Source organism: Musca autumnalis, unplaced genomic scaffold, assembly GCF_047663935.1.
Source record: "Musca autumnalis isolate F117 unplaced genomic scaffold, ASM4766393v1 scaffold_5, whole genome shotgun sequence".
NCBI lineage: Eukaryota > Metazoa > Arthropoda > Insecta > Diptera > Muscidae > Musca > Musca autumnalis.
Window position 1 is genome coordinate 23,860,493 of NW_027412088.1, and position 13,277 is coordinate 23,873,769.

The 13,277-nt window shown below is 35.6% G+C and overlaps 1 protein-coding gene across 1 annotated transcript in view; it reads left to right on the plus strand.

Annotated features, from left to right (window-relative positions):
• Positions 1 to 13,277, plus strand: part of Hr51 (photoreceptor-specific nuclear hormone receptor 51) — an 81,066-nt gene that overhangs the window by 64,636 nt on the left and 3,153 nt on the right. Inside the window, exons 5-10 of the mRNA XM_073991429.1 lie at positions 2,991 to 3,105; positions 3,233 to 3,288; positions 3,420 to 3,729; positions 3,847 to 3,905; positions 3,967 to 4,184; positions 4,248 to 4,412. Of these exons, the coding sequence (XP_073847530.1) occupies positions 2,991 to 3,105; positions 3,233 to 3,288; positions 3,420 to 3,729; positions 3,847 to 3,905; positions 3,967 to 4,184; positions 4,248 to 4,412 (923 nt within the window). The remainder of the gene's footprint in view (positions 1 to 2,990; positions 3,106 to 3,232; positions 3,289 to 3,419; positions 3,730 to 3,846; positions 3,906 to 3,966; positions 4,185 to 4,247; positions 4,413 to 13,277) is intronic.

Consider the following 13,277-nt stretch of genomic DNA (forward strand, 5'->3'; position numbering starts at 1 on the left):
TAAGGTACCTCCCGACTTTCAGTAGTTTGGGGATTTAAAGCTACATTTTCCGACCAAATTAGGTGTAATTTGGTATTTGGGGTTCCCAGTGGACACAAAAATTCTCCACCAATAATTGCGAACATAGGTCTACATTTTGATATAGCCCCCATATAACCGTACCGACAGATTTTGGGTATGTTGGGGATTTAAGCTATTTTTCAAGACCATTTATCAAGATTTGCAGCTATTTGCAGCTAAATGTTGGTTATTCGGAATCTAGGGAGTCCAATTTAATATTAAAAAAAATAACTGGACCGAACCTAGGTGGATCTTTGTAGTTACGCTCCATCCAACTAAAGTATATTGCACTAAAAACATACAAAAAATAATACTTTTTGAAAATTTATTGCTTTATAACTATGTTACTTCAGGCCCCAAACATTTTATTTTAATTTAACTTAAACCCTCCCCTATCAATAAAAAATAAACTTTGTTTAGTTTTATTACGAATTTATTTAACAATTAAACAAATATGAGATCAGGTTTTTAGCAACAATTTTATTAAAATCTGACCCGTCAACATTTCTTGCACTTGACACTGAATAACTGAGTGAATATTTACAACAACAAAAAAGTAAAAACACAATCTTAGTCAGCAGAGTGTCTGTAATCTATATAATGGAAAACATTTCGCAATTTTATACTTTGATTTTTTGACTTTCGCGCCGCTCCATCAATGATTTCGTCCTCTGTGCGCCGGCATGAAATTATGATATTGGTAGCGTTCAGTAAATTTTGCAGGCTGTCAGTGCGTTTTGTAAACATTACTCTCTCTAAAGAAAGTAATGATGAAGTTAAGCCAATGGGGGAATACTCCAGACAATCATATGATTGAATCTTCCACTAAAACAAAACAAACAGAAATTGAATTTTTTAAATATTTTCTGAGGGATGTGGATTTTTTAATTTTTTTTTTTTTGAGGAACGTGGATTTTTTGAAAGCCTTGCTCTACGTATGTTGATTTTTAAACATTTTGTTTTAGGGACGTGATTATTTTAAAATGTTCCAAAGGATTTCTTAAAATATGTTTTTTTGTTTTTTAATTTTATAAAAACATTTTTTGATAAAGCTCTATTCTTTAAAAATATTTTTTGCGAGAGGTCGATTTTTTAATTTTTTTTTTAAGATACGCGAACTTTAAGAATATATGTTAAGAGTTATTTTTTAAGTTTTTGCGTGACGCGGATTTTTTTAAAATAGTTTTAAGGTTTTTTTAAAAATATTTTTGAGAGACGTAGATTCTTTTAAATATTTTTTGAGAACGAGGATTTTTTTAAAAAATATTTTTCAAGGGACTTGTATATTTAAAAATAATTTTTTTAAAGGACGTGGATATTTTAAAAATATTTTTTGAGGGAAGTGGACATTTTAAATATATTTTTAAGGGAAGTGGATTTTTTAAAAAATATTTTTTCAGGAACGTGGATTTTCACATATTTTTTGAAGACGAGGATTTTTTTAAAAATATTTTTCAAGGGACGTGGATATTTAAAAATAAATTTTTGAGGGTCGTGGATATTTTAAAAATATTTTTTGGGGGACGTGGATTCTTTTACTATATTTTCCGAGTACTCCTTTTCATCCTTCTAGTTGTGTGTATAATTGTTCCACAAACATCCCATAAGGGACAAGGTAGACTTCTCTAATATTAATGAGTGCGCCCAGATTCATATTAGCTCAATGATATGGGACCTTCAGTTTATCGCCGAGTCCGAACGGCGTGTCTAAGACACCACTTTTGTAGAGAAGTTTTACATGACTCAAATACTCAGGAAATGTCGCCAACATAACTGAGGAGTATTTTGCCACCGTTGAAAAGTGTTTTGATGTTGCCTGGCCGGGGAATCGAACCCACGACCCTATGTGTGCAAGCCGGGTGTGCATACCATTGCACTGCGGTGGCACCCAAGTTGTATATTTGTTATCAAATTATCATTGCCGTCTTTGATATCGCTGCATAGGCTTCTTTCTTGTGTTTTGTCAACAGCTTATGCATTTTCCGAGAGAATTAAATGATTAAATCAAGTCTCTATTACAACCCTATTATTTTATTTTCAACACATTTCTCGACAATGACTTTAAAGTTCCAAAAAAAACGTCGCTTTCGAAGGGATAAACCGATTTGGTCTAAACTTCGTGAATCGCAATATTTCATCCAAACTTGGCTCTAGTCCGAATATGGACTATATCACCCCAGTCCTCCCCCACAACAAAATCAATAATTTTCTTTTCTTCTGGAAAAAAATAAATATTGCTACAATGAAATTACAGTTCTACAAATACCCTACATTTGGAAGCATTTATCTTGGAGGCACATATTTTATGTCCCTGTTTAGTCTGTGTGTAAGCTTAATTTGCCCTTCTGCAATATTGCTGCTCCAACCACATTTTCCTGTCATGAGAGCTATCCAAGATATTCACATCGAAAAAAAATTTCCCACATTAAACAAAAAGAATTTCCATAAAAGTTAACAAATTAGATTCCAATCGTTCGCTAATATACGCCCACAACCCAACCCACTTTAGTCAGTGATGGTGCACCACCACTCTGTGTGAGATTGATTACGTAACAAAACCAGTATGAAATGCCATCAAACGCACAAATTCTACCTTTCAGGCACACACAGTCATATGCAGTCAGCAAACCTGCTGGGCTCCAGAGTTCATCATCAGCAACTCAAAATCTCCCCTTCAATGATGTGACCGACAGACCACAAACAACCTGAACTCGATGGCATTGAGGACAAAAATCCATCATAAACAACAAACAAATCTCAGCACATATGGTGACAGAGCAGGGGGTAGGGTGGGGGGAGGGAGGGTCATAGGATGTTATCTAATATAATTCCATGACACATACACATATAACCTTGTGTAGATACACATACATACATACATTTAGCCATATACTAAGCACAACATTTCCATCTTCTGTTACCAATTACAGCCGTGCAAAATGAACGTCAACCACGAAACACCGCCACCATTAGACCAGAGACACTGCGGGAGATGGAGCATGGAAGGGCCTTGCGTGAAGCAGCCGTGGCCGTGGGCGTTTTTGGGTAAGTGTGTGTGTGTGTGGAATGAGGCAATGAGCTAAGTTTTGCATACTTCCTATGGCACGCTAATGAGTTACAAAACTAACCTGAGTTTCTTGTTCTTTCTTTGCATTGCTTTGGGCCATTTTAGACCACCAGTTTTATTGTCGCCACCTTGTTATGGACCTGCTTTACTGCCGCCACCATGTAAGTGTTACAAACTTCATTTATGATAATTGTAATTTCTTTTTTCTTTTAAAGAGGTGGCGTGTGAAAACGTGCCTCTGCTCTTTTCCAATGTTTTAATTAACCGCCCACTTTGCTTTCTTGTTTTACAGCTCTTTCTGGCTTGCCAACGGGCCGTCTATTACATCACAATCACTTGGCCGCCACTCAAATGCAATTGTCCTCCGGCATGAATCAGGCCAGTGGTCCCGGTGGTTTTCCCATGTTCAACAACAATCACATTTACCACACAAACAACAACAACAACCATTCCTCCAACAATTCAACAACCACAAAAGATAAACGTTATCTTGATCTCTCCTCAAGTGGCGGCACAATTTCGTCATCCTCGAATTCATCGAGCAGCAATTCCATTGATCCGTGTTCACCACCACCCGAAAATGGTAAGTGGTCGAATAATTTGCTTTATGTAAGGCAGGATCCCTACTTACATTTGCATTCGTTTGCTGCAGCTGTGGCCATCAATAATAACAACAATAACAGCAATAATAATAACAACAACAAGAAGTCGGCAGTTAGTGGTGGCAGTGTGTCCTCTATTAGTTCCGCAAGTCCCATTATGGATAATGATAATGATGGTAGGTCCCCAGCATTCTTTACCCCTTTAACCATTATTGATATTCTTATCCCTCTCCGCAGATGACTCCATTGATGTCACCAATGAAGACGATGATCCCGAGCCTGTGGTCAATGGTGAAAAATCCATGATGCAATTTGACATAGCCCAAATAATGTCCAGCAACTTGTATGTCCAACAACATGAAACCGTCTATGAGACCAGTGCGCGGTTATTATTTATGGCAGTAAAATGGGCCAAGAATTTACCCAGTTTTGCCAGCCTCTCCTTTAGGGATCAGGTATGCATTTCGAGGAGAATTAGTTAGATAAAATGTTTCATCAGGTTTTTCATATGTTTTTAGGTCATATTGCTGGAAGAATCCTGGTCGGATTTATTTCTCCTTAATGCCATACAATGGTGCCTGCCCCTGGATGTGGCCAATTGCCATTTATTTTCCGTTACCGAACATTGTAATAATCACGAGGCCTCCAATGGCAGCGGGAATAATTGCATGACCAAAGAAGAGGTAAGAAAGAGCGGTTTTTTATATCTATAAAATTCTTTGGTGGTGAGTGACTGACATTGACTGATTGATTCATAAAGGATATGGCCCAAACAAATTGAAGGATTTAGGATCTTAACAATTAGCATGAAGGTCACTGCTGATTTTAGATAAAATGGAAATAAGGGGTTTTTATCTATATCTATAAAATTATTGGGTTATGAGTGACCCACTAACTGTCTGTCCAGAAAAAGGCGGTTGAAGTTAGGATCTAGACTTTTCAAATGAGGTTCGCTCTTAAAGCGATTCATTGTATAGCTGGATTTTCCGAAATTTGTCCTAAAAGTGTACGAAATTGGCATATATATCCATGGAAATAGGCCTATCTATATCTGTCAAATTCTTTGATAATGAGTGGCTCACTGACTGATTGTTTGATGATCAAGGGCTAGGAAAGAAACGTTTGAATGTAGGACCTTGACGGTCAAAGTTTAAGCGATGGTGCCATCGGGTCTTCTAATAGAAGACCATTAAGTCTTTCCATTGTACAAAGTGATGTCTTCTCATAGAAGACCATGAGATCTTCTCATAGAAGACCATGTGATATTTTTTTTGTAAAAGACCATGAGGTATTTTCATAGAAGTCCATGAGGCCTTCTCATAGAACACATTGAGGTCTTCTCATAGAAGACCATGAGGTCTTCACAATAAAAATCATATGGTCTTTTCACAGAAGACCATCAAGTCTTCACGAAGACCATAAGATCTTCTCATAGAAAACCACGAGATATTCGCATAGATGACCAAGATATCTTCTTATAGAAGACCCTGAAGTATTCTTATAGAAGACCCTGAAGTATTCTCACAGAAGACCATGAGGTCTTTTAACATAAGGTATTCCCAAGAAGACCATGAGGTCTTGACAACGTTGACAAAAAGTATTCTCATAGATGGCCATAAGGTCTTCTCATAACAGACCATGAGGTCTCTTCATAGAGTACCATGCGGTCTAAAAAATCCACGCTTATTGTCCTTCTTAGGTCCACCTAAAATCTTTAAAAAATCCACGCTTATTGTCCTTCTTAGGTCCACCTAAAAATCTTTAAAAAATCCACGCTTATTGTCCTTCTTAGGTCCACCTAAAAATCTTTAAAAAATCCACGCTTATTGTCCTCCTTAGGCCCAGCTAAAAATCTTTCAAAAATCCATGCTTATTGTCCTCCTTAGACCCAGCTAAAAATCTTTAAAAAATCCACGCTTATTGTCCTTCTTAGGCCCTCCTAAAAATCTTTAAAAAATCCACGCTTATTGTCCTTCTTAGGTCCACCTAAAAATCTTTAAAAAATCCACGCTTATTGTCCTCCTTAGGCCCAGCTAAAAATCTTTAAAAAATCCATGCTTATTGTCCTCCTTAGACCCAGCTAAAAATCTTAAAAAAAAATCCACGCTTATTGTCCTTCTTAGGTCCACCTAAAAATCTTTAAAAAATCCACGCTTATTGTCCTTCTTAGGTCCACCTAAAAATCTTTAAAAAATCCACGCTTATTGTCCTCCTTAGGCCCAGCTAAAAATCTTTAAAAAATCCACGCTTATTGTCCTGCTTAGGTCCATCTTTAAAAAATCCACGCTTATTGTCCTTCTTAGGTCCATCTTTAAAAAATCCACGCTTATTGTCCTTCTTAGGTCCACCTAAAAATCTTTAAAAAATCCACGCTTATTGTCCTTCTTAGGTCCACCTAAAAATCTTTAAAAAATCCACGCTTATTGTCCTTCTTAGGTCCACCTAAAAATCTTTAAAAAATCCACGCTTATTGTCCTTCTTAGGTCCACCTAAAAATCTTTAAAAAATCCACGCTTATTGTCCTTCTTAGGTCCACCTAAAAATCTTTAAAAAATCCACGCTTATTGTCCTTCTTAGGTCCACCAAAAAATCTTTAAAAATCCACGCTTATTGTCCTTCTTAGGTCCACCAAAAAATCTTTAAAAATCCACGCTTATTGTCCTTCTTAGGTCCACCTAAAAATCTTTAAAAAATCCACGCTTATTGTCCTTTTAAGGTCCACCTAAAAATCTTTAAAAAATCCACGCTTATTGTCCTTTTAAGGTCCACCTTAAAATCTTTAAAAAATCCACGCTTATTGTCCTTCTTAGGTCCACCTAAAAATCTTTAAAAAATCCACGCTTATTGCCCTTCTTAGGTCCACCTAAAAATCTTTAAAAAATCCACGCTTATTGTCCTTCTTAGGTCCACCAAAAAATCTTTAAAAATCCACGCTTAATGTCCTTCTTAGGTCCACCTAAAAATCTTTAAAAAATCCACGCTTATTGTCCTTTTAAGGTCCACCTAAAAATCTTTAAAAAATCGACGCTTATTGTCCTTTTAAGGTCCACCTAAAAATCTTTAAAAAATCCACGCTTATTGTCCTTTTAAGGTCCACCTAAAAATCTTTAAAAAATCCACGCTTATTGTCCTTCTTAGGTCCACCTAAAAATCTTTAAAAAATCCACTCTTATTGTCCTTTTAAGGTCCACCTAAAAATCTTTAAAAAATCCACGCTTATTGTCCTTTTAAGGTCCACCTAAAAATCTTTAAAAAATCCACGCTTATTCTCCTTTTAAGGTCCACCTAAAAATCTTTAAAAAAATCCACGCTTATTGTCCTTTTAAGGTCCACCTAAAAATCTTTAAAAAATCCACGCTTATTGTCCTTTTAAGGTCCACCTTAAAATCTTTAAAAAATCCACGCTTATTGTCCTTCTTAGGTCCACCTAAAAATCTTTAAAAAATCCACGCTTATTGTCCTTCTTAGGTCCACCTAAAAATCTTTAAAAAATCCACGCTTATTGTCCTTCTTAGGTCCACCAAAAAATCTTTAAAAATCCACGCTTAATGTCCTTCTTAGGTCCACCTAAAAATCTTTAAAAAATCCACGCTTATTGTCCTTTTAAGGTCCACCTAAAAATCTTTAAAAAATCGACGCTTATTGTCCTTTTAAGGTCCACCTAAAAATCTTTAAAAAATCCACGCTTATTGTCCTTTTAAGGTCCACCTAAAAATCTTTAAAAAATCCACGCTTATTGTCCTTCTTAGGTCCACCTAAAAATCTTTAAAAAATCCACTCTTATTGTCCTTTTAAGGTCCACCTAAAAATCTTTAAAAAATCCACGCTTATTGTCCTTCTTAGGTCCACCTAAAAATCTTTAAAAAATCCACTCTTATTGTCCTTTTAAGGTCCACCTAAAAATCTTTAAAAAATCCACGCTTATTGTCCTTTTAAGGTCCACCTAAAAATCTTTAAAAAATCCACGCTTATTCTCCTTTTAAGGTCCACCTAAAAATCTTTAAAAAAATCCACGCTTATTGTCCTTTTAAGGTCCACCTAAAAATCTTTAAAAAATCCACGCTTATTGTCCTTTTAAGGTCCACCTAAAAATCTTTAAAAAATCCACGCTTATTGTCCTTTTAAGGTCCACCTAAAAATCTTTAAAAAATCCACGCTTATTGTCCTTTTAAGGTCCACCTAAAAATCTTTAAAAAATCCACGCTTATTGTCCTTCTTAGGTCCACCTAAAAATCTTTAAAAAATCCACGCTTATTGTCCTTCTTAGGTCCACCTAAAAATCTTTAAAAAATCCACGCTTATTGTCCTTCTTAGGTCCACCTAAAAATCTTTAAAAAATCGACGCTTATTGTCCTTCATAGGTCCACCTAAAAATCTTTAAAAAATCCACGCTTATTGTCCTCCTTAGGTCCACCTAAAAATCTTTTAAAAATCCACGCTTATTGTCCTTCTTAGGTCCACCTAAAAATCTTTAAAAAATCCACGCTTATTGTCCTCCTTAGGTCCACCTAAAAATCTTTAAAAAATCCACGCTTATTGTCCTCCTTAGGTCCACCTAAAAATCTTTTAAAAATCCACGCTTATTGTCCTTCTTAGGTCCACCTAAAAATCTTTAAAAAATCCACGCTTATTGTCCTCCTTAGGTCCACCTAAAAATCTTTAAAAAATCCACGCTTATTGTCCTTCTTAGGTCCACCTAAAAATCTTTAAAAAATCCACGCTTATTGTCCTCCTTAGGTCCACCTAAAAATCTTTAAAAAATCCACGCTTATTGTCCTCCTTAGGTCCACCTAAAAATCTTTAAAAAATCCACGCTTATTGTCCTTTTTAGGTCCACCTAAAAATCTTTAAAAAATCCACGCTTATTGTCCTTTTTAGGTCCACCTAAAAATCTTTAAAAAATCCACGCTTATTGTCCTTCTTAGGTCCACCTAAAAATCTTTAAAAAATCCACGCTTATTGTCCTTCATAGGTCCACCTAAAAATCTTTAAAAAATCCACGCTTATTGTCCTTCATAGGTCCACCTAAAAATCTTTAAAAAATCCACGCTTATTGTCCTCCTTAGGTCCACCTAAAAATCTTTAAAAAATCCACGCTTATTGTCCTTCTTAGGTCCACCTAAAAATCTTTAAAAAATCCACGCTTATTGTCCTTCATAGGTCCACCTAAAAATCTTTAAAAAATCCACGCTTATTGTCCTTCTTAGGTCCACCTAAAAATCTTTAAAAAATCCACGCTTATTGTCCTTCATAGGTCCACCTAAAAATCTTTAAAAAAGCCACGCTTATTGTCCTCCTTAGGTCCACCTAAAAATCTTTAAAAAATCCACGCTTATTGTCCTCCTTAGGTCCACCTAAAAATCTTTAAAAAATCCACGCTTATTGTCATTCATAGGTCCACCTAAAAATCTTTAAAAAATCCACGCTTATTGTCCTCCTTAGGTCCACCTAAAAATCTTTAAAAAATCCACGCTTATTGTCCTTCATAGGTCCACCTAAAAATCTTTAAAAAATCCACGCTTATTGTCCTCCTTAGGTCCACCTAAAAATCTTTAAAAAAGCCACGCTTATTGTCCTCCTTAGGTCCACCTAAAAATCTTTAAAAAATCCACGCTTATTGTCCTTCATAGGTCCACCTAAAAATCTTTAAAAAATCCACGCTTATTGTCCTCCTTAGGTCCACCTAAAAATCTTTAAAAAATCCACGCTTATTGTCCTTCTTAGGTCCACCTAAAAATCTTTAAAAAATCCACGCTTATTGTCCTTCTTAGGTCCACCTAAAAATCTTTAAAAAATCCACGCTTATTGTCCTTCATAGGTCCACCTAAAAATCTTTAAAAAATCCACGCTTATTGTCCTTCATAGGTCCACCTAAAAATCTTTAAAAAATCCACGCTTATTGTCCTCCTTAGGTCCACCTAAAAATCTTTAAAAAATCCACGCTTATTGTCCTTCATAGGTCCACCTAAAAATCTTTAAAAAATCCACGCTTATTGTCCTCCTTAGGTCCACCTAAAAATCTTTAAAAAATCCACGCTTATTGTCCTCCTTAGGTCCACCTAAAAATCTTTAAAAAATCCACGCTTATTGTCCTCCTTAGGTCCACCTAAAAATCTTTAAAAAATCCACGCTTATTGTCCTCCTTAGGTCCACCTAAAAATCTTTAAAAAATCCACGCTTATTGTCCTCCTTAGGTCCACATAAAAATCTTTAAAAAATCCACGCTTATTGTCCTCCTTAGGTCCACATAAAAATCTTTAAAAAATCCACGCTTATTGTCCTCCTTAGGTCCACCTAAAAATCTTTAAAAAATCCACGCTTATTGTCCTCCTTAGGTCCACCTAAAAATCTTTAAAAAATCCACGCTTATTGTCCTCCTTAGGTCCACCTAAAAATCTTTAAAAAATCCACGCTTATTGTCCTCCTTAGGTCCACCTAAAAATCTTTAAAAAATCCACGCTTATTGTGCTCCTTAGGTCCACCTAAAAATCTTTAAAAAATCCACGCTTATTGTCCTCCTTAGGTCCACCTAAAAATCTTAAAAAAATCCACGCTTATTGTCCTCCTTAGGTCCACCTAAAAATCTTTAAAAAATCCACGCTTATTGTCCTCCTTAGGTCCACCTAAAAATCTTTAAAAAATCCACGCTTATTGTCCTTTATAGGTCCACCTAAAAATCTTTAAAAAATCCACGCTTATTGTCCTTTATAGGTCCACCTAAAAATCTTTAAAAAATCCACGCTTATTGTCCTCCTTAGGTCCACTTAAAAATCTTTAAAAAATCCACGCTTATTGTCCTCCTTAGGTCCACCTAAAAATCTTTAAAAAATCCACGCTTATTGTCCTCCTTAGGTCCACCTAAAAATCTTTAAAAAATCCACGCTTATTGTCCTCCTTAGGTCCACCTAAAAATCTTTAAAAAATCCACGCTTATTGTCCTCCTTAGGTCCACCTAAAAATCTTTAAAAAATCCACGCTTATTGTCCTCCTTAGGTCCACCTAAAAATCTTTAAAAAATCCACGCTTATTGTCCTCCTTAGGTCCACCTAAAAATCTTTAAAAAATCCACGCTTATTGTCCTCCTTAGGTCCACCTAAAAATCTTTAAAAAATCCACGCTTATTGTCCTCCTTAGGTCCACCTAAAAATCTTTAAAAAATCCACGCTTATTGTCCTCCTTAGGTCCACCTAAAAATCTTTAAAAAATCCACGCTTATTGTCCTCCTTAGGTCCACCTAAAAATCTTTAAAAAATCCACGCTTATTGTCCTCCTTAGGTCCACCTAAAAATCTTTAAAAAATCCACGCTTATTGTCCTCCTTAGGTCCACCTAAAAATCTTTAAAAAAATCCACGCTTATTGTCCTCCTTAGGTCCACCTAAAAATCTTTAAAAAATCCACGCTTATTGTCCTTCTTAGGTCCACCTAAAAATCTTTAAAAAATCCACGCTTATTGTCCTTCTTAGGTCCACCTAAAAATCTTTAAAAAATCCACGCTTATTGTCCTCCTTAGGTCCACCTAAAAATCTTTAAAAAATCCACGCTTATTGTCCTCCTTAGGTCCACCTAAAAATCTTTAAAAAAATCCACGCTTATTGTCCTCCTTAGGTCCACCTAAAAATCTTTAAAAAAATCCACGCTTATTGTCCTCCTTAGGTCCACCTAAAAATCTTTAAAAAAATCCACGCTTATTGTCCTCCTTAGGTCCACCTAAAAATCTTTAAAAAAATCCACGCTTATTGTCCTCCTTAGGTCCACCTAAAAATCTTTAAAAAATCCACGATTATTGTCCTTCTTAGGTCCACCTAAAAATCTTTAAAAAATCCACGCTTATTGTCCTTCATAGGTCCACCTAAAGATCTTTAAAAAATCCACGCTTATTGTCCTTCTTAGGTCCACCTAAAAATCTTTAAAAAATCCACGCTTATTGTCCTTCATAGGTCCACCTAAAAATCTTTAAAAAATCCACGCTTATTGTCCTCCTTAGGTCCACCTAAAAATCTTTAAAAAATCCACGCTTATTGTCCTCCTTAGGTCCACCTAAAAATCTTTAAAAAATCCACGCTTATTGTCCTCCTTAGGTCCACCTAAAAATCTTTAAAAAATCCACGCTTATTGTCCTCCTTAGGTCCACCTAAAAATCTTTAAAAAATCCACGATTATTGTCCTTCTTAGGTCCACCTAAAAATCTTTAAAAAATCCACGCTTATTGTCCTTCATAGGTCCACCTAAAAATCTTTAAAAAATCCACGCTTATTGTCCTTCTTAGGTCCACCTAAAAATCCACGCTTATTGTCCTTCATAGGTCCACCTAAAAATCCACGCTTATTGTCCTTCATAGGTCCACCTAAAATCTTTAAAAAATCCACGCTTATTGTCCTCCTTAGGTCCACCTAAAAATCTTTAAAAAAATCCACGCTTATTGTCCTCCTTAGGTCCACCTAAAAATCTTTAAAAAATCCACGCTTGTTGTCCTTCATAGGTCCACCTAAAAATCTTTAAAAAATCCACGCTTATTGTCCTCCTTAGGTCCACCTAAAAATCTTTAAAAAATCCACGCTTATTGTCCTCCTTAGGTCCACCTAAAAATCTTTAAAAAATCCACGCTTATTGTCCTCCTTAGGTCCACCTAAAAATCTTTAAAAAAATCCACGCTTATTGTCCTCCTTAGGTCCACCTAAAAATCTTTAAAAAAATCCACGCTTATTGTCCTCCTTAGGTCCACCTAAAAATCTTTAAAAAATCCACGCTTATTGTCCTTCATAGGTCCACCTAAAAATCTTTAAAAAATCCACGCTTATTGTCCTTCTTAGGTCCACCTAAAATCTTTAAAAAATCCACGCTTATTGTCCTCCTTAGGTCCACCTAAAAATCTTTAAAAAATCCACGCTTATTGTCCTTCATAGGTCCACCTAAAAATCTTTAAAAAATCCACGCTTATTGTCCTCCTTAGGTCCACCTAAAAATCTTTAAAAAATCCACGCTTATTGTCCTTCTTAGGTCCACCTAAAATCTTTAAAAAATCCACGCTTATTGTCCTTCATAGGTCCACCTAAAAATCTTTAAAAAATCCACGCTTATTGTCCTCCTTAGGTCCACCTAAAAATCTTAAAAAAATCCACGCTTATTGTCCTCCTTAGGTCCACCTAAAAATCTTTAAAAAATCCACGCTTATTGTCCTCCTTAGGTCCACCTAAAAATCTTTAAAAAATCCACGCTTATTGTCCTTTATAGGTCCACCTAAAAATCTTTAAAAAATCCACGCTTATTGTCCTCCTTAGGTCCACCTAAAAATCTTTAAAAAATCCACGCTTATTGTCCTCCTTAGGTCCACCTAAAAATCTTTAAAAAATCCACGCTTATTGTCCTCCTTAGGCCCAGCTAAAAATCTTTAAAAAATCCACGCTTATTGTCCTCCTTAGGCCCAGCTAAAAATCTTTAAAAAATCCACGCTTATTGTCCTCCTTAGGCCCAGCTAAAAATCTTTAAAAAATCCACGTTTATTGTCCTCCTTAGGCCCAGCTAAAAATCTTTAAAAAATCCCCGCTTA